The sequence below is a fragment of the Mercenaria mercenaria genome, chromosome 2, assembly GCF_021730395.1.
Source record: "Mercenaria mercenaria strain notata chromosome 2, MADL_Memer_1, whole genome shotgun sequence".
Lineage (NCBI taxonomy): Eukaryota > Metazoa > Mollusca > Bivalvia > Venerida > Veneridae > Mercenaria > Mercenaria mercenaria.
The window spans coordinates 69,069,752-69,097,515 of NC_069362.1; the positions used below are offsets into that span (position 1 = coordinate 69,069,752).

The following is a 27,764-nucleotide window of genomic DNA, read 5'->3' on the forward strand; positions in this document are numbered from 1 at the left end:
TTTTCTGAAAAAGTAGGGAAATATACTTTCAAGACATTAAAAACTGAAAATGATAAACAGTGTACTTTATCCATACATTGTATTGCAAATTATTACTTCCCTTTAATGAAAAACTTTTGAAAGGCAACAAGAGATCACAGAGTGATCTTGGAACCCACCATTGAGCCATTTTTAAATGTTCCAAATTTCAAGACTAGCTCAAGGTCAGAATCAAGGTCAAAGTTCATTTTGCTACACAAAACTGTGCATGTGGTCTATACATATGGTCGAAATTTGAAAGCTGTAGCTTGAGAAATGTGAAAGTAGGTCACTAGATCAATTTCAAGGTCAAAGTTCATTTCAGTACACAAAACTATGCATGTACTTCAAATTAGAAGGCTGTAGCTTGAGAAATGTGAAAATAATTATGAGGTGAAATTTTACAAGGTCAAATTTTAATTCAGAACATAAAACTATGCATGTGGTCCAAATCTGAAGCCTGTAGCTTAAGAAATGTGAAAGTAGGTCAATCTCAAGGTCAAAGATCATTTCGGTACACAAAACTATGCGCGTGGTCCAAATTTGAAGGCTGTAGATTGAGAAATGTGGAAGTAGGTCACTAGGAAAAAATCAAGGTCAAATTTCATTTCAGAACACATAACTATGCATGTGGCCTAAATTTAAAGCCTATACCTTCAAAAAGGTCAATGTCAAGGTCAAAGTTTATATTTCGGTACACAAACCTATGCATGTGGTTCAAATTTGAAGCCTGTAGCTACAGAAATGTGAAAGTAGGTCACTAGGTCAAGATCAAGGTCAAATTCATTTCGGTACACAAAACCATATATGCAAGTGGTCGAAATTTGAAGGCTGTAGCTTGAAAAATGTGAAAGTAGGTCACTAGGTCAAATTTAATTTCGGAACATAAAACTATGCATTTGGTCCAAATTTGAAGCCTGTACTTTCAAAAATGTGGAAGTAGGTCACTAGGTCAATGTCAAAGTTTATTTCGGTACACAAGCCTATGCATGTGGTCCAAATTTGAAGGCTGTAGCTATTAAAATGTGAAAGTAGGTCACTAGATCAAACTCAAGATCAAAGTTCATTTCGGTATACAAAACTATGCACGTGGTCCAAATCTGAAGGCTGTAGCTTGAGAAATGTAAAAGTAGGTCACTAGGTCAAAATCAAGGTGATATTTCTTTTTTCTTTTTTTTTAATTAGGTTTAACGTCGCACCAACACAATTATAGGTCATATGGCGACTTTCCAGCTTTGATGGTGGAGGAAGACCCCAGGTGCCCCTCTGTGTATTATTTCATCACGAGCGGGTACCTGGGTAGAACCACCGACCTTCCGCAAGCCAGCTGGATGGTTTCCTCACATGAAGAATTCAAAGCCCTGAGTGAGGCTTGAACCCACATCGATGAGGGGCAAGTGACTTGAAGTCAGCGACCTAAACCACTTGGCCACGGAGGCCCCGGTATCAAATTCCATTTCGGAACACAAAACTATGCATGTGGTCTAAATTTGAAAAAATGTGAAAGTAAGTCACTAGGTCAATGTCAAGGTCAAAGTTTATTTCGGTACACAAACCTATGCATGTGGTCCAAATTTGAAGGCTGTAGCTACAGAAATGTGAAAGTAGGTCACTAGGTCAAGATCAAAGTCAACTCATGTCAAGGTTCATCTAGCCACTCAAAACTATACATGTGGTCCAAATTTGAATGTGTAGTTTATAAGATTTTTAAGGTTTTCCCCTATATAAGTCTATATAAACCATGTGATCCCCGGGGTGGGGCCATATTTGACCCTAGGGAAATAATTTGAAAAATCTTGGTAGAGGACCACTAGATGATGCTACATACCAAATATCAAAGCCCTAGGCCCTATGGTTTTGGACAAAAATATTTTCAAAATTTTCCCCTATGTAAATTATAAAAATAAACAAAGGGCCATAACTCACTCAAAAATTGTTGAACCTCTGATTTTCAGGGGGACACAACTAGGGTACCAATACATCATTCTGACAAAGTTTGGACAAAATCACCCCAGTAGTTTCTGAGGAGATGCGATAATGAGAAATTGTTAATGGACGGAAGGACGGACGATGGACCACGGACGCAAAGTGATTTGCATAGCCCACCATCTGATGATGGGCTAAAAATACATGCACAGAATATTTTAGCCACTAAGAAAAAAAAGAGAAATGTTACAAATATTAATCTTTTCTTTCTTTTAAATGTAAAACGTAAAATGCTTGTTTATTTTAGTGTCAACCATTCTGAAAGAGCCAGTAATGTTGGCTTACAAGACACCTACATATATTGAAGAGCATTCTTTTCTGATTCCTATCTTTAAATGCCATGCACCAGACAGCCAGGCAGTCACTAACCATCACTGAAGTAGCTGATGGTTCAACAACTGGTCTCTCTACAGTAACAAGACACGCCTCTGACAGGCTCAAACCTTCAACCTCCTGATTTCAGGTCAGGCACCTTATCCATTAGGCCACCACCATAGTTCTTCAATTAACTTTTATCATTGGTGTCCACCGAAGTAGCAAAATTAACATAATATGGTTTTAAATAGCATCACAAATCAAAATACTTTAGTATAGTTTACCAAAACTTCTGTGGTAATTGTTTTAAACTAATTTAATCTGTTAATTTATTTGTTTTGGGATTTTTTTTTTTTTGTTGGGTTTAACATTACACCGACACAATTATTGGTCATATGGTGACTTTCCAGCTTTGATGGTGGAGGAAGACCCCAGAAGCCCCTCTGTGCATTATTTCATCATGAGTGGGCAGAACCACCGACCTTCCGTAAGCCAGTTGGATGGCTTCCTCACATGAATAATTCAAAACCTCCGTGTGAGGCTCAAACCCACATCGGTGAGGGGCAAGTGACTTCAAGTCAGCGACCTTAACCACTCCGCCACTGAGGCCCCCAAGTTTTTGGGTTAAGCATCTTTTTTAATAGTATTTCAGTTCTACAGCAGCGGGCAGTTAACCTAACAGTTTTCCTGAATTCTGTAAATGTACAAGCATCTTCTCTGTAAGTATCCACAAACTTCTCCACATGAGGCAGAAATGCAGGATGAATGATTTAAAACATAATGTCTTCTATCAAACCATCACTGAGAACATATGCCTCGCCCAAGAAAATCTTCTCTCTACCTACTGAGCTAAGCTGACGGACTCTATAAAACTAATCTGTAGCATTTAGGTATACACAGTAATCAAGATATTCTGTAACTTAGCATTCTATCAACAATGCCTGAGTTTAATGCACTTAATCAATGTAATTAAGAAATAATAATTTCCCAAGCGTGGTTTATCACAGAATAACCCTTGTTTTGAGTTCTTATGCGTAAGAATATATCATGAATGCCGTATATTGTTTCGCATAATAACGAATGAAAAACTCGGGTCATTCTACGATAAATCACATTTTGGAACTTGTTATTACGATTCTTACACGACATACTAGTATCAACAGTGTTAAACAAGAGGACCATGATGGTCCTGAATCGCTCACCTCTTCCCACATGACCCAGTTTTGAGTATGACGTCGTTTTTTCTATTATTTGACATAGTGACCTAGTTTTTGAGCTCATGTGACCCAGTTTTGAACTTGACCTAGATATTATCAAGATAAATATTCTGACCAATTTTCATGAAGATCCATTGAAAAATATGGTCTCTAGAGAGGTCACAAGGTTTTTCTATTATTTGACCTATTGACCTAGTTTTCGAAGGTACGTGACCCTGTTTTGAATTTTACCTAGATATCATCAAGATGAACATTCTCACTAATTTTCATGAAGATCTCATGAAAAATATGGCCTCTAGAGAGGTCACAAGGTTTTTCTATTTTTATACCTACTGGCCTAGTTTTTGACCGCACGTGACCCAGTTTCGAAACTGACCTAGATATCATCAAGGTAAACATTCAGATCAATTTTCATGAAGATCCATTGAAAAATATGGCCTCTAGAGAGGTCAAAAGATTTTAATTATTTTAGACCTACTGACCTAGTTTTTGACCGCAGTTGACTCAGTTTCAAACTTGACCTAGATATCATCAAGATGAACATTCAGACCAACTTTCATACAGATCCCTTGAAAAATATGGCCTCTAGAGAGGTCACAAGGTTTTTTTATTATTTGACCTACTGACCTAGTTTTTTAAGGCACGTGACCCAGTTTCAAACTTGACCTAGATATCATCAAGATGAACATTCAGACCAACTTTCATACAGATCCCTTGAAAAATATGGCCTCTAGAGAGGTCACAAGGTTTTTCTATTATTTGACCTACTGACCTAGTTTTTTAAGGCACGTGACCCAGTTTCAAGCTTGACCTAGATATCATCAAGATGAACATTCTGACCAATTTGTATGGAGATCCATTCATAAGTATGGCCTCTAGAGAGGTCACAAGGTTTTTCTATTTTTAGACCTACTGACCTAGTTTTTGACCGCACATGACCCTGTTTCGAACTTGACCTAGATATCATCAAGATGAAGATTCAGACCAACTTTCATACAGATCCCATGAAAAATATGGCCTTTAGAGAGGTCACAAGGTTTTTCTATTATTTGACCTACTGACCTAGTTTTTGATGGCACGTAACCCACTTTCGAACTTGACCTAGATATCATCAAGATGAACATTCAGACCAACTTTCATACAGATCCCATGAAAAATATGGCCTCTAGAGAGGTCACAAGGTTTTTCTATTATTTGATCTACTGACCTAGTCTTTGATGGCACGTGACCCACTTTCGAATCTGACCTAGATATCATCAAGGTGAACATTCTGACCAATTTTCATGAAGATCTCATGAAATATATGGCCTCTAGGGAGGTCACAAGGTTTTTCTATTTTTAGACCTACTGACCTAGTTTTTGACGGCACGTAACCCACTTTCGAACTTGACCTAGATATCATCAAGATGAACATTCAGACCAACTTTCATACAGATCCCATGAAAAATATGGCCTCTAGAGAGGTCACAAGGTTTTTCTATTATTTGACCTACTGACCTAGTTTTTGATGGCACGTGACCCACTTTCGAACTTGACCTAGATATCATCAAGATGAACGTTCTGACCAATTTTCATGAAGATCCATTGAAATATATGGCCTCTAGAGAGGTCACAAGGTTTTTCTATTTTTAGACCTACTGACCTAGTTTTTGATGGCACGTGACCCAGTTTCCAACTTGACCTAGATATCATCAAGGTGAACATTCTGACCAATTTTCATGAAGATCTTGTGAAATATATGGCCTCTAGAGAGGTCACAAGGTTTTTCTATTTTTAGACCTACTGACCTAGTTTTTGATGGCACGTGACCCAGTTTCGAACTTGACCTAGATATCATCAAGATGAACATTCTGACCAACTTTCATAAAGATCCCACAAAAAATGTGACCTCTAGAGTGGTCACAAGCAAAAGTTTACGGACGGACGGACGCACGCACGCACGGACGAACGGACGACGGACGCTGCAGGATCACAAAAGCTCACCTTGTCACTATGTGACAGGTGAGCTAAAAAAATGGTAACTACTTTTTATGATATGAACTACACTTCGTGCTATGCACATGGATCATTCTATACATAGAGGATGATGTCACTACTTTGCACGCTCATGGGTTATCGCAAAATAACCTTTGATCAATTTTCTCCTATATGTATATAGGTTATTTGCTGGTGGTGTTAAAATTGGTAAATAAACAGAAGACAATAAATAAGAATGACATGCTTAGTAGCTGGCTATAAAAGGTAAGCAGACTAAAAAGAGGAAAATCTGAAGGCGGTCTTTAGCAGCTGTCGAATGATATTTACGAAAACAACAACAATATATTAATAAATTCATATATGAGCCGTGTCATGAGAAAACCAACATAGTGGCTTTGCGACCAGCATGGATCCAGACCAGCCTGCGCATCTGCGCAGTCTGTTCAGGATCCATGCTGTTCGCTAACGGTTTCTTTAATTGCAGTAGGCTTTAAAATCAAACAGCATGAATCCTGACCAGACTGCGCGGATGCGCAAGCTGGTCTGGATCCATGCTGGTCGCAAAGCCACTATGTTGATTTTCTCATGGCACGGCTCAATTATTATAACTGTAAAAGCTTTTATGCCACAGACATAGCAGTCTATATCAAAAGCACGAGAACTGCATGATTACTTGAGGAAATATTGATATATATATTTAGAATATGGTTATATTACAGATGCAAGCTTTGAAAAACAGGTATTGTGTTAATAATGCTCACTGAAGAATAATTTCCCTCGCCATATTTACATTTAATAATAACATAAATGAAATGGTTAACTCAAAACAAGACTCTAAAACAGAATTTATATTACTTAGATAAACATCAATAGGATCTGATTTTGTTTTAATTTTTGCACTCAAAACTTTTTTGCATTTACAAAATATCATTATGTTTTTTCTTATAAAATGATCTTTTCAAAATTTCAGAAGCATTTCATAAAATGGAAATAAATAATATTGTATTCTGTCTCCAAAAATATTGGAACATTTATTTGATTTCACATATTTCATTGTCTTTTTCATTGGCTGGTTCTTTACTACCTAGATATATTTGGCCAATTTAGGAATGGCAAAAAGTCAAACTAATTATTTTGTTTTCTTTTTCCTTGCTGAAATTTTAACATATCAAGATTCAAGCATTAACCAACTTTGAATCAAGTATTATATGTTCATGAAATACCTGTACAATGTGTAAAAACGTCTTCAATTCAATCAATAAAGTATACAAAATCTGAAAGTCAAAGTAGAAAGTCTGAACATTTCAATTACATTTGGAATTATTTTATTTCCTTTATTTCAATCAAAATAAAAAGTAATGAATCTGATATACATTTAAAGCTTTTTTTATAATTTGATTTAAAGGCACATCTGACAGACTCTTTTGGCCAATTTTTTTCCCCGGAAAATGTCATCTGTTTTCAGATAGAATGCTCATAATAGATGAAACCTGAAGATTTATATCAAAAATGCACTGTAAAAAAACAACTTTTTGTCATATCTTGAAAGTCGAAATACCAATATTTGTCACATTTTTGACAATTTTAGTTGAAATTTAACCGAAAGTTACGTAATTTTTCTTCCAAATTAGTGCAGTGACCCCTGATTACTTTCATAAATTTTAAAATATAGTAAAGATCTGGATCTAAGAATTAATTCTGGACAATACCTATTTTATAAGTTCTTCTTTTAAAAAAGTCATTTTTATATATAAATTGGGCATTTTTCACATAAACAAGAGCTTTCTCATTACAGCATTAAGGCTTATTAGTGAAGTGGATTTTCTATCTAGGAATAGGTATATTGTTCAAATTCAGAGTTATGGGTCTTGATGCTGTGATCTTGTTCATTTGTAACCAACATCTATGTGAAGTTTCAACAAAGTATCTGCATTTAAGATAGTAATTACCATGCAATAGTTTAACCTTTATTTTCCATGTCCAAAAAGGGGCATAACTTTGCTTAAATACAATTCAAAGTTATGGAACATACACCTATCACCATGTTTTATCCATCTTAATAATTTGTATGAAGTTTCAATTTAATATCGACTGACTTTGGAACAAGCAAAGCTTCAACCATGGTTTTCTTAGTCCAAGAAGGGGGATAATTCTGTTAAAACTCATATAAGAGTTATGGGACTTGATGCCACAATCTCCTTATCTTACCTGAAAGATGAAAGTGAAATTTTAACATAGCATCTGAAATGGTTAAAAATATGGTATTGTACTCTTTGAAAAACTTAACAAAAATTTCCAAGTTAAAATGTGACATAACTCAGGAAAAACTGTTCGCAGAGTAACACATCTTGTCATACTAATGTACACTGTCATTATCAGCAAGTACTGCCATATTCAATTGAATATATTAAATAATGAAAAAGATAATGGACTTTACAAAGATCTTTAACAGAAGTAGGCATGTATGCAGACGCCGGGGCTAGTGCAAGATTAAAAACATTTTTGCATATTTTGGTACTTTTGCATCTGTAAAAAATAATGCATGCAATAAATCAAAAGCAAATGCCGTGACTATATTCTTTGAAGTTAACAAATGAGCAAAAGTTCAGAAAAATCTGTCTGTATGAAGAAAACTGTCAGATGTGCCCTAAATTGACTAAATCATAAATAATGCAACAAATAACCTAGTACATGATAAGTATCTGGCAATATATAGTTTGTACGTTTGTGACAAAAAATCTTGAAATACTAACACTAGCTAACACATCAAAATATATATAAAAAAACATGATGAAATGTTAAAAATGTGTAATAAAATGTGCATTAATCAGTATCTTGCAATATTAGGTTAGTATGCTAGTGACCAAACAGTCGGAAATCTTGCTTAAGCTAACCTCGCAAACATTTTATAACTTGCCCACTAACCAAAATACAGCAAATTATACTGATGCTTGACCAAACCGTCATCATTTCATTTAGAAAAGGTAGGAAATGACAGGATTAGGACAACTGGTCAAGCAATCCAATTAATGATGCTTGACCCAACTGTGATTATTTCATACAGATGAGGTAAGGAAATGACAGGACTAGGAAAATTGCTTCAGCAATACACAGTGTTCTGACCATTGTTGCTCAAGCAGTGTCTCACCGTACTGAAATGACTTCAAGAACTAAATGTTAAAATATTTAAATGTTTTTAGTAGACTCACTTTCTTAAGCTGAAAAAAGAAATAAAACATACCTGAAGAAAGGGAGAACATCCAACAAAGTCTGTTTACATGGATTGTTGGACAATCTGGAATCTTTCTCTAACATATAATTGATCAAGCACCTAAGGTAGGTCTGAAGTATTACACGCCTTCCTTCAACCACTTTACTATCCTGAAACAGCAGAAGTATCAACACATTTCAAATCTAAAATTCTAACACCACTGATTTGTTTTCCTATTAATGAAGAAGACTGAACAATGTGTGTTATTATGCAACATGTATAGAGTTTGTACATCACAATTATTACGTCATAGCGTCAACATCACACAAAACAGGTAAATATTTGGTGACTATCCCTAAGATGTACAAGATAACCCTTAATAACGTATTAGATAATAATATGTATCTGAACTACAAACAATGATTTTATTCAAGAGCAAATTACTAAATGAGATATAGTATTTCTAAGGTAGCCACACATATCTCAATAAACTATTAAACTGGATACACAAAGGCATTTGACCTTACATTAAAATATCACAGAAAAATGGAAAAATATGCTATATATTCCAATAATGGCGTAAGACTATTCCATTCACTCAACTTGACTGAAGGTTGACCTAAAATATTTGAAACCTAGCTATCCTATTTAAAGACTTCGTCAAACAGTCAGTAATTAAAACTACAGCAGCACTGAAAGTATACTGATATACCTTATAACTTACTACAGTTTATTAAGTTGATGTATCACTGTTACAGTAATGATGACTTCAAAAGGGTGACCGTGAAACCTTGCAATTAACTCTTCATTACCAGTAATTACGTGTTTAAATGGAATTTTAGCATATATACCTTTTTTCACTGTCAGATGCAATTCTGTTTTGGATAATATCAGTTGAGCCGTGCCATGGGAAAACCAACATAGTGGCTTTGCGACCAGCATGGCTCCAGACCAGCCTGCGCAGATGCGCAGGCTGGTCTGGATCCATGCTGGTCGCAAACACTATGTTGGTTTTCTCATGGCACGGCTCAGTTAAAGATTATATCAACAATTACAAAAGTCTAAGAATTCTATAATTAGTTAGTTGGTTAGCATGTTCTGTCAAATGCTGTACTTTTCTTATATACACACTTTACCTTTTTACCAAAAGATTTCTTTGGAGGGAATTCAAACTTTCCAGTTAAAGGGTGTTTCTTCTTCATTTCACCATGAAGCTCATTAAACTGTTTGTATCGTTTATAAACATTCCATTCCTCATCCTTTATTCTTACATACACCTGAAATCAAACAGCATTTTTATATAACCTATTATCACTAAAATTGCAATTTTCACACACTATATTATTGTTTTTCACTGAAATAAATCTTCTTTTTTTTATTTTTACTGATTAGCTGAAGCAATTTTCATTCCCTTGTGCAGAGGATCTGTTACCACACAAATCCACATACAATTCATTTTTCAATTCAAAATATAATACTCTTAATAATAATAAATCTTAATATGATATTCTCTATTTACCTGACAAACACTGTAGGTATCTGATGTTGTGCCTCTCAGGAATTTTGATGATATCCATAAACTAATCAGACGTTTCTGCTGCACTTTTTTCTAAGTGTTAACAAGAACTATATTTACAGAATAAACATGGTTGTTGTCTGATGCCCTGTCTGCTATGTCTTATATTAACTGAATGTGTCTGCTGCACTATTCTCTTAGATTTTACAAGAAATTTAATTACCTAGTAAACATGATGTCCAGTCTCTGAGGAAGGTTGATGGGATCCATATGTTAAAAAGACGTGTCTGCTGCACTATTTTCTAGTTATAACAAGGACTGTATTTACCTAATAAACATGGTAGGTATCTGATGCCGAGCTTCTAAGGAAGGTTGATGGGATCCATACATTAATAAGACATGTCTGCTACACTATTTTCTAGTTATCACAAGGACTGTATTTACCTGATAAACATGGTAGGTATCTGATGCTGAGCCTCTAAGGAAGGTTGATGGGATCCACACATTAATAAGACATGTCTGCTACACTATTTTCTAGTTATCACAAGGACTGTATTTACCTGATAAACATGGTAGGTATCTGATGCTGAGCCTCTAAGGAAGGTTGATGGGATCCACACATTAATAAGACATGTCTGCTACACTATTTCTAGTTATCACAAGGACTGTATTTACCTGATAAACATGGTAGGTATCTGATGCTGAGCCTCTAAGGAAGGTTGATGGGATCCACACATTAATAAGACATGTCTGCTACACTATTTTCTAGTTATCACAAGGACTGTATTTACCTGATAAACATGGTAGGTATCTGATGCCTAGTCTCTGAGGAAGGTTGATGGGATCCACACATTAATAAGACATGTCTGCTACACTATTTTCTAGTTATCACAAGGACTGTATTTACCTGATAAACATGGTAGGTATCTGATGCTGAGCCTCTAAGGAAGGCAGATGGGATCCATACATTAATCAGGCGTGTCTGCTGCATACTCAAACTGTAAACATGACAAACATACTTGGTTTCTAGATGTCATTGACTGCTGAAAAAATCTTTTGGTCATAACATTTTCACATACTTAAATTATTCAAACAAGAGGGTCATAATGGCCCTGAGCACCTCATTCAAGTTCAACAGCCCAAACATAGCATAGCTGCCTTATTTTTTTAAAAAAAATTAACATGGTATTTTTCAATTTTGGTAGAGGAAAATACAAGAAACAATTGTGTGAAGTTATTACAAATGTTAAACGAGGTTTCAACAAGAGTGCTAAACAGCCACAAAATACACCCCTTTACAGCAAATTACTTTTGACTTTTAAAATACTCCACTCACTGGGCAGACTAGTGAATATCTGACACTGGACAAGAAGCGCTTGAGTTATTAATTGGACACTGTCAATTTTTGAAATTTTTAGTAATTCAGGGGCCATAACTCAATACTGACTGAGACTATCCTGCTGGTTATTGAACTTGTCAATATTATGCTCATTAACCTTGTGACTAAGTTTAGTGAACATTGGATGAGAACTACTCAAGTTAGAGAGCGGAGACACTGTCTTTTTTTCTTTTTTTGGCAATTTTGAGTAATTCAAGGGCCATAATTGTGGAGATATTAATCTGAACTGGCTGGTTATCAAACCTGACCTAGATTTTATAGAGATACACACTCTGTATAAGTTATGTTTAGTTCTAAGAAAAAACTACTCTTGTTATAGAAAGGCCACCGTCAATTTTGACCAATTCATAAACTTTTATCAAGTTTAAAAAAACAAACCAGCACATGAGGCAAAATGGAAAAAACTTTAAACACAAGTGTGTGTGTGTTCGGGTTTAACGTCTTTTTCAACAGTTTTTCAGTCATATAAACGACGGTGTCTACTTGTAGCAGTAAGCACAATGCCCAACTTTATAGTGCTACCTCAATGGAATATCACGCCGTAGATACGTGGCATGATATCCCACCCAGTCACATTATACTGACACCAGGCTGACCAGTCCTAGCACTATCCTCATAATGCTGAGCGCCAAGCGAGGAAACTGCTAGTACCATTTTATACGTCATTGGTATGACGCGACCAGGGATCGAACCCACGACCTCCTGCTCTCGAAGCGGACGCTCTACCACTAGGCTACCGAGGCGGTAAATACAAGACTGATAAATATATCTTCACACAAACTTTCTTAAAATTTGATCAAGGATTCTTAAGACCAAGTTTGGTTTTGTTCTGACCTGTAGTTTCAGAGGCTTAGATGTTTAAACAAAAGTATTGATGCCTGACATTGATGTTCACAAGGTGATCACAAAAAATCACCTAAGCGACAAGTGTTCAGGTCAGTTTTCATAGAATTGATTGCTTTACACCTAATACATACTGGGTAAACTTTAGTTAATCTGACATTTTACTTAAGTAAGGCTGGAAATAGTGAGATATACCAGATATGTAAAAGACAGCAATGTCAATTTCAGCATAAAACTTTATTTTATTGGTAGCAGAACTTCTTTTAATACCAACAAATATACCTTTCAGTGCCCATTGCAAGTAGATCATCAGTGAAGTTGATGTCATGTGGTAACTGCAAAAATAAAACAAATTGTGAATGCTAACTTTATGAACAATTTGCAGAACAGTCAAGTGAAGTGTGCTTTGACTTGCAATATTTGGTCTAAAAATGAAACATACCCATCCAAGCCTATTGGTCTTTAAATGATTGTAAAACTCAATGTCCATAACATACACTAAGGACGTTATGCTAGAATACCCTGTATATGAGATGGGCGAAATTTTTCTCAATAATAGAATTTCTTCAAACTTAGGATATTGAAGGGCAATCATCTAAGAAACAAAAATTTGTATTAACATGTAGCTGCGTTCAATAAATGCTTGATCCTGGTGGCATCCTTGTTGATACAAAGCAACCTAAGTCCAAAACAAGGTCATGTTCAAGGTCAAGGTCAAACTGAGGTCAGGTGATGTCTGAAGATGAGGAATGGTCACAGGTTACATCTGCATTAGTATCAAGTCATTCTAGTTACGGGTACTGATGCTAGACGAAACGGTCTCATTTGGTTAACCTCGTAAGGACGGACAAATGGATGGACAGGACAATCACTATATTCCTCCCGCATCAGCAGATGCCGGAGGCATAAAAATCATAGGTCAGCAGTACTGAAAAAGAGTTATCTGCCCTTGATGATTGTCCTTCAATATCCAAAGTTTGAAGAAATTCTATTGGGAAAAAATTCAGCCCCGAATTCTAGTGTACGCCTTTAAGTGCTGGGTTGGTAAGCATATTTTGTGAATCTGAATTTATGCTTAAATGAAATGAAATTATGCAAATGTGTAGCATTTCAATGATAAATGTATGACTTACTGGTCCTCTTAGGTCAACAAGTTCATTCTGTAATCGTTTGAGCATGTTTTCTCTCATGTTGAGTTGACGATGTAATAATTCATTGAACTCCATCAGTTCTCCATGCATCTCAGCCACCTGAAAATTAAATACAAGAGGGATGTACAAGTTTCTACCTCAACAGGCAAACACAACTGAGAAATTACCTGGGTAAGTTTCTACCTCAACAGGCAAACACAAACATAGATGACAAAATACCTGCATCAGTTTCTACCTAAGCTAGCATACACAACCGAAAAACTACATGTACCAGTTTCTACCTCAACAGGAAACAAAAGTGAGAAGTAACCTGTACACGTTTCTACCTAAACATGCAAACACACCTGTACAAAGTTTTACCACAAAACCCAAACAAATCCCAAGAATTACCTGTATCAGTTTTTTCTCATACTCCTCTGCCTCATGACTATAATCTGTCTTTGGTTTTTCAGGTGGAATTGTCGGCTGTGGTTCATCAACATGTATACCCAGATTTACTATAAATGAAAATTTTCAAATTAACCCTTACCCTGTTAAATTTCTATAATGAACATGTCCATCTTTCAATTTGGGCATAACCAATAACTGTTAAAAGGGGAGCTTAACAAAAAGATACTGACTGAATGGCCAACAGTGCAGATCTTGATCAGACTGCATGGAAGTGCAGGCTGATCAAGATCTACACTGGTCGCAAAGGCAGAATCAATCCTGTCCAGCATGATAAGGGTTAACAAGGATGTAGTTTAGGATACTATATGTAATTTGGCTAAAAATAGCCAGCAGTTTCATTTTGAAATGTAATTGTTATAGCACTGTAACAGTTTAGAATACTATATGTAATTTGGCTAAAAATAGTCAGCAGTTTCATTTTGAAATGTAATTGTTATAGCACTGTAACAGTTTAGGATACTATATGTAATTTGGCTAAAAAAAGCTAGTGTTTCATTTTGAAATGTAATTGTTATAGCACTGTAACAGTTTAGGATACTATATGTAATTTGGCTAAAAATAGCCAGCAGTTTCATTTTGAAATGTAATTGTTAAAGCACTGTAACAGTTTAGGATACTATATGTAATTTGGCTAAAAATAGCCAGCAGTTTCATTTTGAAATGTAATTGTTATAGCACTGTAACAGTTTAGGATACTTTATGTAATTTGGCTAAAAATAGCCAGCAGTTTCATTTTGAAATGTAATTGTTATAGCACTGTAACAGTTTAGGATACTATATGTAATTTGGCTAAAAATAGCTAGTGTTTCATTTTGAAATGTAATTGTTATAGCACTGTAACAGTTTAGGATACTATATGTAATTTGGCTAAAAATAGCTAGTGTTTCATTTTGAAATGTAATTGTTATAGCACTGTAACAGTTTAGGATACTACATGTAATTTGGCTAAAAATAGCTAGTGTTTCATTTTGAAATGTAATTGTTATAGCACTGTTACAGTTCATGTATAACGTGAAAACCTCTGATAAAAGAAATACTGTTGAGGAAGTTCTGCACATCTGGATTAAAAATATTTCTAAAATGTACAATTCAACCTGATTTTTCAAAACATTAGAATATAATAGTCATCCTCGGTATTCTCGCGTCACTGGTAATTTCGTGTTATTTCCATTTTGCACAGCAGCGCCACCTGGACATCGTTTACAAACAACCTACTTTCATTTTCAGTTCAAATTTTAATCAATTTATCCAGAATGCATAGAGTTTTGGTGAGTATGCTTTCAAAATAGTTCAAATACTTAAAATTTTATCCAATTAAACAAAAATCCTGTATTTTTCACTTGTTAACATCGTTTTTGCCAATGTTTTGTTTATGTTGTCTGTTATAAATAGGCCCGATTCGGATGAATGATGATCCCACAATGCCTCGCTTCCCTTTAATTCCCACCTCTGTACTATAATTTCCAACACGGACTGGATTTAGTGGTCACATATAAAGGTTCAAAGGTCGGGGTTCTGAGAAGGGACAGCTCTTTTAAGTGTACACACTGTCGAAATGAGTAAATTGTCAAGTACTGGGTGTGGAACATTTCACATAATTTTTCCGAATTGAATATTGTTATAATTAAATAGTTGTTTTTACAAACAGACACGGTATTCCTTAGTGTACCGGAAATAAACAAATGCGGTGGTATGTAACCTAACAATAATTCTACAACTACAACAACAACATTTTTAACGCGAAAATACCAAGGACACAATATCAAAATGGTAGAAAGTGTACATGTTGACACGTGATTGTCGGGAAGAGTATTTTAATTATATTTTGTGTCAAAACTTGTATGTTTTGATAGATAATGAATTATTTTAAGTTATTTATTAAACGAAAAAACTGTTACATCTTTACTTGCTTGCTTACTGTATTTATTGTCATTAGTACCGTGAGAATATAGGGGAACAGGCTATTTAGAAAATAAGTCAAAGAAAGAAGAAAGGTTGTGTGCTTTATTTTTTGGTTAGACTGATTTAAAACTTTGGACCTCATACAAAACTGAAATGTACGGAAAAATTGCAATTTTGATATTTCCGGGAAGAGATATTTTTGTACACTGTAGATTTTAAAGAATTTATTCAGTCATAAATAAACATATGGTTTATAATATGGTGAAATAAAATGTACAGGTTCCTCAGTTTGTTTTTGAGATATCTGCCTATGACTCAAGAGGTTTGCATACTTCACGCTGATTTTAAGACTTTACTTGAAACCATTTAATATTTCAAACATTTTACTATCATATATTATCTTGAGAAAAATAGAAACACTGCCAGTAACTGTTAAGGTAGTTCTGCACGTTTGAAAAATCGGAAGTGATGGTGTAACGTCATTTATCCGGAAAACATAGAATAAAGCCTGGATTCAGTGTACGGAAATGAAAATCAATCTATGAATTAATGGAAACCTGTGAGTAAATTTATTACAGTGGCACTGTTGCTATATTTCTTAAGTCAAAGTATGATATTAAAACATATGACACATAAAAAAAATCAAAATAATGTCTTAAAATTAGTGTGAAATGTCCGGTTCACTTTAATCATGATCAAATATCTCAACAAGAGGACCATAATGGTCCTGAATCGCTCACCTGTTCCCACATGACCCAGGTTTGAGTATGACGTCGTTTTTTCTATTATTTGACATAGTGACCTAGTTTTTGAGCTCATGTGACCCAGTTTTGAACTTGACCTAGATATTATCAAGATAAAAATTCTGACCAATTTTCATGAAGATCCATTGAAAAATATGGTCTCTAGAGAGGTCACAAGGTTTTTCTATTATTTGACCTTTTGACCTAGTTTTCCAAGGTACGTGACCCTGTTTAGAACTTTACTAGATATCATCAAGGTGAACATTCTCACTAATTTTCATGAAGATCTCATGAAAAATATGGCCTCTAGGGAGGTCACAAGGTTTTTCTATTTTTATATCTACTGGCCTAGTTTTTGACCGCACGTGACCCAATTTCGAAATTGACCTAGATATTATCAAGGTGAACATTCAGATCAATTTTCATGAAGATCCATTGAAAAATATGGCCTCTAGAGAGTTCAAAAGATTTTTCTAATTTTAGACCTACTGACCTAGTTTTTGACCGCAGTTGACCCAGTTTCAAACTTGATCTAGATATCATCAAGATGAACATTCAGACCAACTTTCATACAGATCCCATAAAAAGTATGGCCTCTAGAAAGGTCACAAAGTTTTTTTTTATTATTTGACCTACTGACCTAGTTTTTTAAGGCATGTGACCCAGTTTCAAACCTGACCTAGATATCATCATGGTGAACATTCTGACCAATTTTCATGAAGATCCATTCAAGGGTATGGCCTCTAGAGAGGTCACAAGGTTTTTCTATTTTAAGACCTACTGACCTAGTTTTTGATTGCAGTTGACCCAGTTTCAAACTTGAACTTTATATCATCAAGATAAACATTCAGACCAACTTTCATACAGATCCCATGAAAAATATGGCCTCTAGAGAGGTCACAACGTTTTTTCATTATCTGACCTACTGACCTACTTTTTGATGGCACGTGACCCACTTTCAGAACATTCTGATCAATTTTTATGGAGATCCATTCACAAGAATGGCCTCTAGAAAGGTCACAAGGTTTTTCTATTTTTAGACCTACTGACCTAGTTTTTAACCGCACATGATCCTGTTTCGAACTTGACCTAGATATCATCAAGATGAACATTCAGACCACCTTTCATACAGATCCCATGAAAAATATGGCCTTTCGAGAGGTCACAAGGTTTTTCTAATATTTGACCTACTGACCTAGTTTTTGATGACATGTGACCCACTTTCGAATTTGACCTAGATATCATCAAGATGAACATTCAGACCAACTTTCATACAGATCCCATGAAAAATATGGCCTCTAGAGAGGTCACAAGGTTTTTCTATTTTAAGACCTACTGACGGACGCCACTCGATCACAAAAGCTCACCTTGTCACTTTGTGACAGGTGAGCTAAAAATAAGCACACAGACCTGTCCTGAATCGCTCACCTGTCCCCACATGACCGAGTTTTGAACTGAGTATGACGTCATTTTTTTCTATTATTTGACACAGTGACCTAGTTTTTGAGCTCATGTGACCCAGTTTTGAACTTGACGTAGATATCATCAAGATAAAAATTCTGACCAATTTTCATGAAGATCCATTGAAAAATATGGCCTCTAGAGAGGTCACAAGGTTTTTTTATTATTTGACCTACTGACCTAGTTATTGATGGCACGTGACCTAGTTTCGAACTTGACCTAGATACCATCAAGGTAAACATTCTGACCAATTTTCATGAAGATCCATTCAAAAGTATGGCCTCTAGAGAGGTCACAAGGTTTTTCTATTTTTAAACCTACTGGCCTAGTTCTTGACTGCAGCTGACCCAGTTTTGAACTTGACCTAGATATCATGAAGCAACTTTCATACAGATCCCATGAAAAATGTGGCCTCTAAAGAGGTCACAATTTTTTTTTTATTATTTGACCTACTGACTTAGTTTTTGAAGGCACATGATCCAGTTTCGAAACTGACCTAGATATTATCAAGGTGAACATTCTGACTAACTTTCATGAAGATCCATTGAAAAGTATGACCTCTGGAGAGGTCACAAGGTTTTTCTATTTTTAGACCTACTGACCTAGTTTTGAACCGCACGTGACCCAGTTTCGAACTTGACCTAGATATCATCAAGATGAACATTCTGACCAACTTTCATAAAGATCCCATGAAAAATGTGAGTTAATCAAATTCTACACTGCAGAAAAAATTTTGATCCAAACGTGCAGAACTAGCTTAAATAAAGTTACTCACTGGCTGGCATTTATTCATAAAATGATTGGTATTTCCATATGCCAAGTACAGACTTTATTCTCTTATTTGAATAGATATGTTATTCCATTACAGTGCTTCCAGTTTATGAAATGTGCAGAAATACATTATAATCCAAAGATCTGAATAGCTTAAAAGAACATATTTCACAAATCATTTGCAACAAAGAAAGAGGGCTTTTATATTTCATCTACTGTTTTACATTAAGGGCAAATTAGAATAGAAATAATTTATAGCAAAACTGTGTTTTAACACTATTTATACACTCGGGCGGTAATACGTCGTACAAATAATTTCACTCGGGCTGCGCCCTCGTGATATTATTACGCCCAGCGCATAACTGCCCATTGTGCATAAATAGTGTTAAAACACTCTTTTTTTAATTATTTCTTAAGTAAAATATTTTCAGGTGGCAACAAGTCACTATAATTGTTATTTTTAATGGAACTGGTTTGCGTAATTGAACATACATGATATATGGCTAACTTGTGAACAAATAGGATAATTTGTGTTTTACTGTATATCATCGGACTGTGTAGTGGTTCTGGTTGTGTATGTCAAATAGTTGAATAGGCTAAATCTTTTACAAAATTACCATCAACTGAAGTTCCCTCAGTGCGTAACATCTGCACAGCATTTACATACTTCCTCAGCTGGTGTTTTAACAGCTCATTTTCTCTGTAAATAATACATATTACTCTCAACAAATATACACATAATACTGACAATTTTCAGGACTGCAACTGCTAAGAAGAAAATATAATCACACACATCAATAATGTGAAATAAGGCACTGCCTCAACTGGGAATCGATCAGACTTCATTTCATCCCATAACATTTGAAAAGAACTGTCTAATGAGAGCACGGAAGGACACATTTTCTAATTTGATAGTAAATATCTCATTCGGTATATCGCGGGATCGATCCCGATTTTCATCGCTACACATAGGATCGATTCCCTATCAATTTAAAGGAAGATTTTGGAATAAAAACAACACTGCCCACATTGTATTGTATTACAGGTAATTCCTACCTCTTGAATAGGCGCAGCCTCCGGAGAGGTATATTTATTTATACGAACTGTGCTCACTAGGTGCTTTTAATTACAAGTGAACACTACGTGTATATATACCATATATCTATATTTGTACTGATGTGCAAGACGTTGCGGTTCGGACAAATTATGTGGACGCTTATTAGGTACAAGGAAAACACGTATTCTTCCAAAAAATCCGAAGTCAGACGCTCTGTGCATTTGCCAGAAGTACACATCTTTTAATTCGACAGTATATACTAGTATCTCATTCGGTATATCGCATGTTACCATAGAGGGATCAATTCCCTATTACCTTTAAATCACACATTGTGCAAAAATGTATCTCTTGGGAAATAAACATAAAACCCTATATGTTCTATAAGCATAGCAAAATGTCTTCATAAAACTGATAGCACAGTGTGTCACTAAAAAGGCTAAAAAGCATAATTTAGGTAACTTGTAGTTTGGCTCTTCCTTCTCCTGCCTTTGTAATTCTCGTAACTTTCATGCCCTGTGAGTTTCATGCCATTAGTTTCAAGGATCTGTACTGTGTAACACTACCTTCTAAAATTGATAACACATTTTGACATGTGATTACAAACTGTAATAGAGACTTACTTTTGTAAGGCTTGTAGTTTAGCTTGTTCTTTTTCCTGTCTTGTAGTTTCTGTATGTTTCATGTCTTCTATTTCAGCTCTAAGTATTGACGAGGAATCCATCTCCTGTTCCAGCATTTGTTTTAATGATCTGCGCAAATATTAAAAAACACTAGCTATTTTAAACAAAATACAATAAAAAACATCATTCACAGTGGCTAGAGTGTTGACTTACACAGAAATCTACTCAAAACTGCTTGCTGTGATCTTTTTCTTAATCAAGTGTGCTAGCTTTCAATAAAGGTAACTTTGATGTAACATGTTGTTTAAAACAAATATGCATTGCTTCCACTTCCTTTTTATATCTATGAAAAAGAGACAGCAACATATGAGCCGTGCCATGAGAAAACCAACATAGTGGCTTTGCGACCAGCATGGATCCAGACCAGCCTGCGCATCCGCGCAGTCTGGTCAGGATCCATGCTGTTCGCTTTCAAAGCCTATTGCAATCAGAGAAACTGTTAGCGAACAGTCTGGATCCATGCTGGTCGCAAAGCCACTATGTTGGTTTTCTCATGGCGCAGCTCATATATTCTCAGCTTTGGGCAGAATTACTTAAAAGATGGAGTCTGGTGTATACTTTGGCAGGTTCTTTATGGGCGACCAAATATCTATTACATGTACATGTATGCATAGTGTGTGTATTCAAGGTGGCTGCTATAGTTCTATAACTCCCATCTACACACATGTAAATATTAAAGAAAATTTAAAATTCCAAATGTAGCTTTAGAAATAAAAGATCAAGCTGCACCCTTATATATTAATTTAAAATTTTAGATGAAGGGAGCAGTGGTCTAGTGAATAAGTTGTCAGCCACCAAACAGGAAGGTGATGGGTTTTAGAAATACTGGAGTAATGGCCTCACCTTCTCATATGCCATCAGTAACTGTTTTCAAGCAAGCTGACTTGAGAGTGATTAAAATCAGCTTAAAGATTTCCTCTCAAGCTATTATTTTGATAACCATTTTCATGGCGTGCAACAAAATTTTTTTTTTTATTTTTGTTGGATTTAACGCCGCACCGACACATGATAGGTCATATGGCGACTTTCCAGCTTTAATGGTGGAGGAAGACCCCAGGTGCCCCTCCATGCATTATTTCATCACGAGCGGGCACCTGGGTAGAACCACCGACCTTCCGTAAGCCAGCTGGATGGCTTCCTCACATGAAGAATTCAACGCCCCGAGTGAGGCTCGAACCCATATCGATGAGGGGCAAGTGATTTGAAGTCAATGACCTTAACCACTCGGCCACGGAGGCCCCTTGCTTGTAACAAATGGTATGTCCATGTCTGATCGGTTAAAATAATTGGGGTTTTCCTTTGTTATACTTTTGGTTGGCATATAAAAACAATGAAGTTACTGAGAATTGTTTGTTTGGTCGATAGTTTTCTTTATACATGTGATAAAATTGTTCACAAACTAGCCCCGTGTGAAAATAACAGAAGAGCTGTTCCCTATACGGTCGCTTAATAGGTATATTTTGCACGCAATTATACCTGCTGGTGTCGGTTTTATGTGGTCGCTGGTTGCATAATGGAAAAGTTGTTTAATAGAATGCATATATGAAGTAAAAACATTTTGGCGTTATTTGAAGCGTTTGTTTAATGAAAAGTCGCTTAATGTATGATGTCAATTGTACTAAACTAAAGTGAGAATTTACACAAGGTATTTAAACTTACTTATTCTGTTCTTCAACTTCATCTTTTCTCAGCATCATTGATACAACTGCCTTCTTTAGTTCCTCTGAAAGTGTAATGATATACAATAACATGTCCTTCTTAAAACTTTCAACTTAGTTCACATTATATTTCTTTGGTTTATGTTTATGTCATAGTTCATGTCGAGCTACATAATGCCTTGTCTAAAACTTAGTTCAGAAATCTTACAAGGATGTTATCATCATGTATTTGTCAACCATTTCAGATGGGCAGGATTAAACTGAATGGTTACAAATCCAAGCATCTAAATCAAGAACCACTGTAAAACAAACCATAAACCAAAAGAAGGCATTGTTTATTATAATTTTAACATGCTCATAACAAGAGCTATTAGAGGACAGCAAGACTCCAGTATTCAGCAGCCTTGTTATTAAAGAAAATTAAAATAATGAAGGTGCATAATTGTTTAAAACTTTAACACAGTGTTATGGAACCAGTACAATGCCTGTCAGCTCATCATAGCTGACAAGGTGTGAAGTTTCAATCCATTCCCATAAATTCAAAAATTTAGCCAGAAATTGTTAAGTTGGCAAGTTGATATGATTTTGTAAAAATCCAAATAATATTTATGGAACCTGTCCACTGTATGTCAGATCATCACAGTGGACAAGTGTGTGAAGTTTCAATTCATTCCCATTAGATGGTATTGAAATTATAGTTGTAAACAGGGCATAATTTCGTAACAAGAGGGTCGTTGACCCTAACGCGCTCACCTGTGTGTTTGTATAAGTACAGAGTTAGGTTTCTTTTATGTTAGTCTATATTTTATACATGTCACACACACTTTTGAACCTAGGGCAATAACTTGAATAATTATGGTAGTCATTACAAATCTGATATCACACGCCAAATATCAAGGCTCTAGCTAGTAGCTATTATTGATTCAGAGAAGATTTTTGAAGTTTCTTATATATAAGCCTATAGTAAGTACATGTCAGACACGGGCATGGCCATTTTATTGACCTTGGGGCAATAATTTGGTCAATTATGGTAGAGAGTCAAAATTCAAACCCTTTTTATCACATGCCAAATATCAAAGCTCTAGAGATAAGGATTTTTAAAGTCTGATCACTGAAAACCTATTATCAACAAAAAAAACCCTGTATTTTCAATGAACCGGAACCATTTAACAATTTTGAAAGAGGGCTATCCAGAGATCATTTGTGTAAAGTTTCATCAAAATACATTCAGTAATTTTGGAGGAGATGCTGTTTAAAGAAACTGATGATGAAAAGTGACCACTTCCTCTGGTGGCCATTTTTTTTTTGATGAATCAGAAAACAGGATTTGTAAAAAGTCACACAAGGAAAATTTGTGTGAAATTATTTTAAAATCAGGCTAACAGTATTATACAAGAAGATTTCCTAAGTTTCTACTATACACATAAAGGATAAAGTGACCACACCCACTAGCAGGGGTGTAGAAATCCCAATATTTTTCACTTGTCCACGGACAAATGAGACTTGAAAATCTACTTGTCCGCAGTCAAAATTTACTTTCCCGGATTTTCAACAGTTTAGCATGCAAATAATTCTTTATTTTGGACAATAATCTACAAGTAGTAACAAAAGCAAACATAATAAAGTGTAATACTGTAGCTTTTTCAAAAATAAGCTTTCGACACTTTAGCTTGTGTTCGTCCGTGAGGCCGTCAAGCATTTAACAAAAATACCCATCATGCCGTGCGAAGCCATGTGAGAAAGCATGAAACTTTCTGACTTCTGACTCGTACTAGCGAGCTCTTTGTGCTTTGACTACTGACTTCAATTTTTGTTGGCAGACGAAGTGGTAACAACGAATTAGTAAAAAACTTTGTGGTAATTGTTTACGTTTCCGGTTTCTATTTGCTGAGTTATCATGTACAAAAATCACGCGAGATCGAGACAAGGAACCAATCAGAACGCAGAGAAAGATATGCTAAATTTAGACACAGTATGGTTTTCCCAAAACTGGAGAAATCGAGAGGCCCTTGGCGGGTGAAACATCCATTTCGTACATCAAATTCTTTTATAAACTCCATAAACTTGAAGCACTGTTCAGAGTTTCTAAATTGTTCTTTCCTTTTTTTCATTTCAAACCAGAAAATTTGCGCTTGTCCATGGACAAACGGAATGCGAAAACTCACTTGTCCGCCGTCAAAAAGTCCCGAGTCGGACAAGTCAGACATAGGAATTCCACCCCCCTGACTAGCAGCCATGTTTTTTGACAAATCGAAATGATTTAAACAATCTTGGTAGAGGGTCAAACAAGAACCATTCGTGTAAAATTATTTTCAAATCAGGCTAGCAGTTTCACAAAAGAAGATTTTTAAAAATACTACTATATACATATCTATGGAAAAATGACCATGCCCTCTAGCGGCCATGTTTTTTGACAAATCAAAATAATTTGAACAACCTTGGTAGAGGGTCACACAAGAACCATTCGTGTAAAATTATTTTCAAATCTGGCAAGAAGTTTCACACAAGAAGATTTTTAAAGTTTCTACTATATACATACAGGGAAAAGTGACCATGCCATCTGGTGGCCATGTTTTTTGACGAATCGGAATAATTTTAACAATCTTGGTAGAGGGTCATACAAGGACCATTTGTGTAAAATTATTCTAAAATTGGGCCAGCAGTTTCACAAAAGAAGAATTTTAAAGTTTCCACTATATACATATAGGGAAAAGTGACCACGCCCTCTGGCCAGCATGTTTTTTGACAAATCAAATAATTTTATCCATTCCCATAAATGTTTACTAAGATATCAGGAGATACTGGCTAACATTAAAAAAATTCATCAAACTGGGACACCAGTGTTGATGCAACGAATGGGAGAGCGCAACAGCCCCTATGTGCAACTAAGCAGAACCGTTTGAACAACTTTGGTAGAGGACCATCCAAGGAACATCCATGCCAAGTTTCTTCAAAATCCATTCAGTGGTTCTGGAGGAGATGTCTTTTAAACACAATTGTTGACGACGGACGCACGCACGCACGCACGCACGCCAGACGCAGGATGCCTGACACAGCGTGATCCCAATAGCTCACCATGAGCATTGCTCAGGTGAGCTAAAAATGCAAAATAGAAAAGGAGGAGGATGGGGGTGGGAATTTTGTAAAGATGCGAAGTAGTTATGGAACCTGTCCACTGCATGTCAGATCATCACAATGAATAAGTGTGAGACATTTCAATCCATTCCCATAAATATTTACTAAGATATCAGGAGATACTGGCTAACATTAAAAAATTTCATCAAACTGGGACACCAGTGTTGATGCAACGAATGGGAGAGCGCAACAGCTTTACCTATTTTCCGGATATTCAACCTAAAAACATGCAGACAGAAATTATGATGGATTTTATTATTGACTTGTTTCTTTAATTGACAAAACAAATAAACCATGTTAGAATGCTGGTTTACCTGTAGACATCCTATCACTATGTATATCATCAGAAACATTTCCACCATCTCCCTGAGTTCTGTGACTGTAATACACAACAAACAAGAATTTGTTACAGAGTCTCTGAATAGTGGAGCTAAAAAGGGTCATAATTCTGACAAAATGCATATCAGAGTTTTGGCCTACACAGTCATCAAATGGTGTTAAGATGTGTGCAAAGTTTCAAAGCTGTACCTCTTATACTTTTTGAGAAAATGTGGACCTAAACAAAAATTTTAACCAAAGTCGACGCAAACACCGACGAGCAAGTGACGACAATACCTCTTACATTTTTTAAACAAGAGCTGTCGGAGGACAGCAACGCTCGACTATTTAACAGCCTTGTCGCTTGAATGAATAAGAAAGTCGAAAAAGGGGCATAATTTAGTAAAAAAGTAAAATAGGGTTATGGAACCTGCATAGTGCTTATCAGCTCATGACAGTGGACAAGTGTATGAAGTTTCAATCCATTCCCATTAGTGGGTACTGAGATACCAGCTTACATATAAGAATTTAACCCAAAAACTCCTAAGTTGAAAAAGGGGCATAATTTTGTAAAATGCAAAGTTGAGTTATTGACCCTTTGCACTGCACGTCATATCATGAAAGTGAACTAGTGTGTGAAGTTTCAATCCTTTCCCATTAGTGGATACTGAGATACCAGCTTACATACAAAAACTTAACCAAAAATTTCTATGTTGAAAAAGGGGCATAATTTTGTAAAAAATCAAAATAAAGTTATGGGACCTGCTTTGTGCATGTCAGATCATGACAGTGAACAAGTGTGTGAAGTTTCAATCCATTCCCATTAGTGAGTACTGAGATACCAGCTTACATACAAAACCTTAACCAAAAAATTCTAAGTCGAAAAAGGGGCATAATTTTGTAAAAAAGCAAAATAGAGTTATGGAACCTGTGCAATGTAAGTCAGTTTATCACAGTAAATAAGTGTGTGAAGTTTCAATCCATTCCCACAAGTGGTTACTGAGATACAAGCTTACATACAAAACCTTAACCAAAAATTTCTAAGTCAAAAAAGGGGCATAATTTTGTAAAAAAGCAAAACAGAGTTATGGAACCTGTGCAATGTAAGTCAGTTTATCACAGTGAATAAGTGTGTGAAGTTTCAATCCATTCCCACAAGTGGTTGCTGAGATACCAGCTTACATACAAAAACTTAACCAAATCGGGACGCGGACGCGGACGCGGACGCCGACGCGGACGCCGACGCATGGGCGAGTCCAATAGCTCTACTATTCTATGAATAGTCGAGCTAAAAATCAGAATGATGAGCTAATAAAACTGTTGTGAAAAGTACCTCATCTACCATAACTGAACTCATTTGTATGCCCAGTGATAACATTCTAGTAAACATAAATGTATATAAATGAAGCTCTAACATAGTGTCATTACACACATCCATCTATTGAAAGATACTTATTACAGAAAGAGATCTTTCCATAAACCTTCAGTAATGTTACAAGTGAAGACATGCCAGATTATAACATACCTTTCATTGAAGCTGATCTGGGCTTGCCAGATTATAACATACCTTTCATTGAAGCTGATCTGGGCATGCCAGTTTATAACATACCTTTCATTGAAGCAGATCTGGGCATGCCAGATTATAACATACCTTTCATTGAAGCTGATCTGGGCATGCCAGATTATAACATACCTTTCACTGAAGCTGATCTGGGCATGCCAGATTATAACATACCTTTCACTGAAGCTGATCTGGGCATGCCAGATTATAACATACCTTTCATTGAAGCTGATCTGGGCTTGCCAGATTATAACATACCTTTCATTGAAGCTGATCTGGGCATGCCAGATTATAACATACCTTTCATTCAAGCTGATCTGGGCTTGCCAGATTATAACATACCTTTCATTGAAGCTGATCTGGGCATGCCAGATTATAACATACCTTTCATTGAA

General features: G+C 35.7%; 1 protein-coding gene across 2 annotated transcripts in view; it reads right to left on the reverse strand.

The window, feature by feature from the left end:
- LOC123564215 (sorting nexin-29-like) overlaps nt 1–27,764 on the reverse strand; it is a 68,126-nt gene that overhangs the window by 10,729 nt on the left and 29,633 nt on the right. The window contains exons 12-22 of one of the 2 annotated variants that reach the window (XM_053536846.1): nt 25,805–25,869; nt 22,357–22,420; nt 20,638–20,766; nt 19,578–19,660; nt 14,024–14,130; nt 13,616–13,732; nt 12,765–12,817; nt 11,148–11,238; nt 9,861–10,001; nt 8,755–8,894; nt 6,737–6,787 (exon numbers count right to left, since the gene is read on the reverse strand). In XM_053536846.1, the coding sequence (XP_053392821.1) occupies nt 6,769–6,787; nt 8,755–8,894; nt 9,861–10,001; nt 11,148–11,238; nt 12,765–12,817; nt 13,616–13,732; nt 14,024–14,130; nt 19,578–19,660; nt 20,638–20,766; nt 22,357–22,420; nt 25,805–25,869 (1,009 nt within the window). In that variant the 3' untranslated portion in view covers nt 6,737–6,768. The remainder of the gene's footprint in view (nt 1–6,736; nt 6,788–8,754; nt 8,895–9,860; nt 10,002–11,147; nt 11,239–12,764; nt 12,818–13,615; nt 13,733–14,023; nt 14,131–19,577; nt 19,661–20,637; nt 20,767–22,356; nt 22,421–25,804; nt 25,870–27,764) is intronic. The other variant, XM_045357600.2, reaches the window with a different exon arrangement.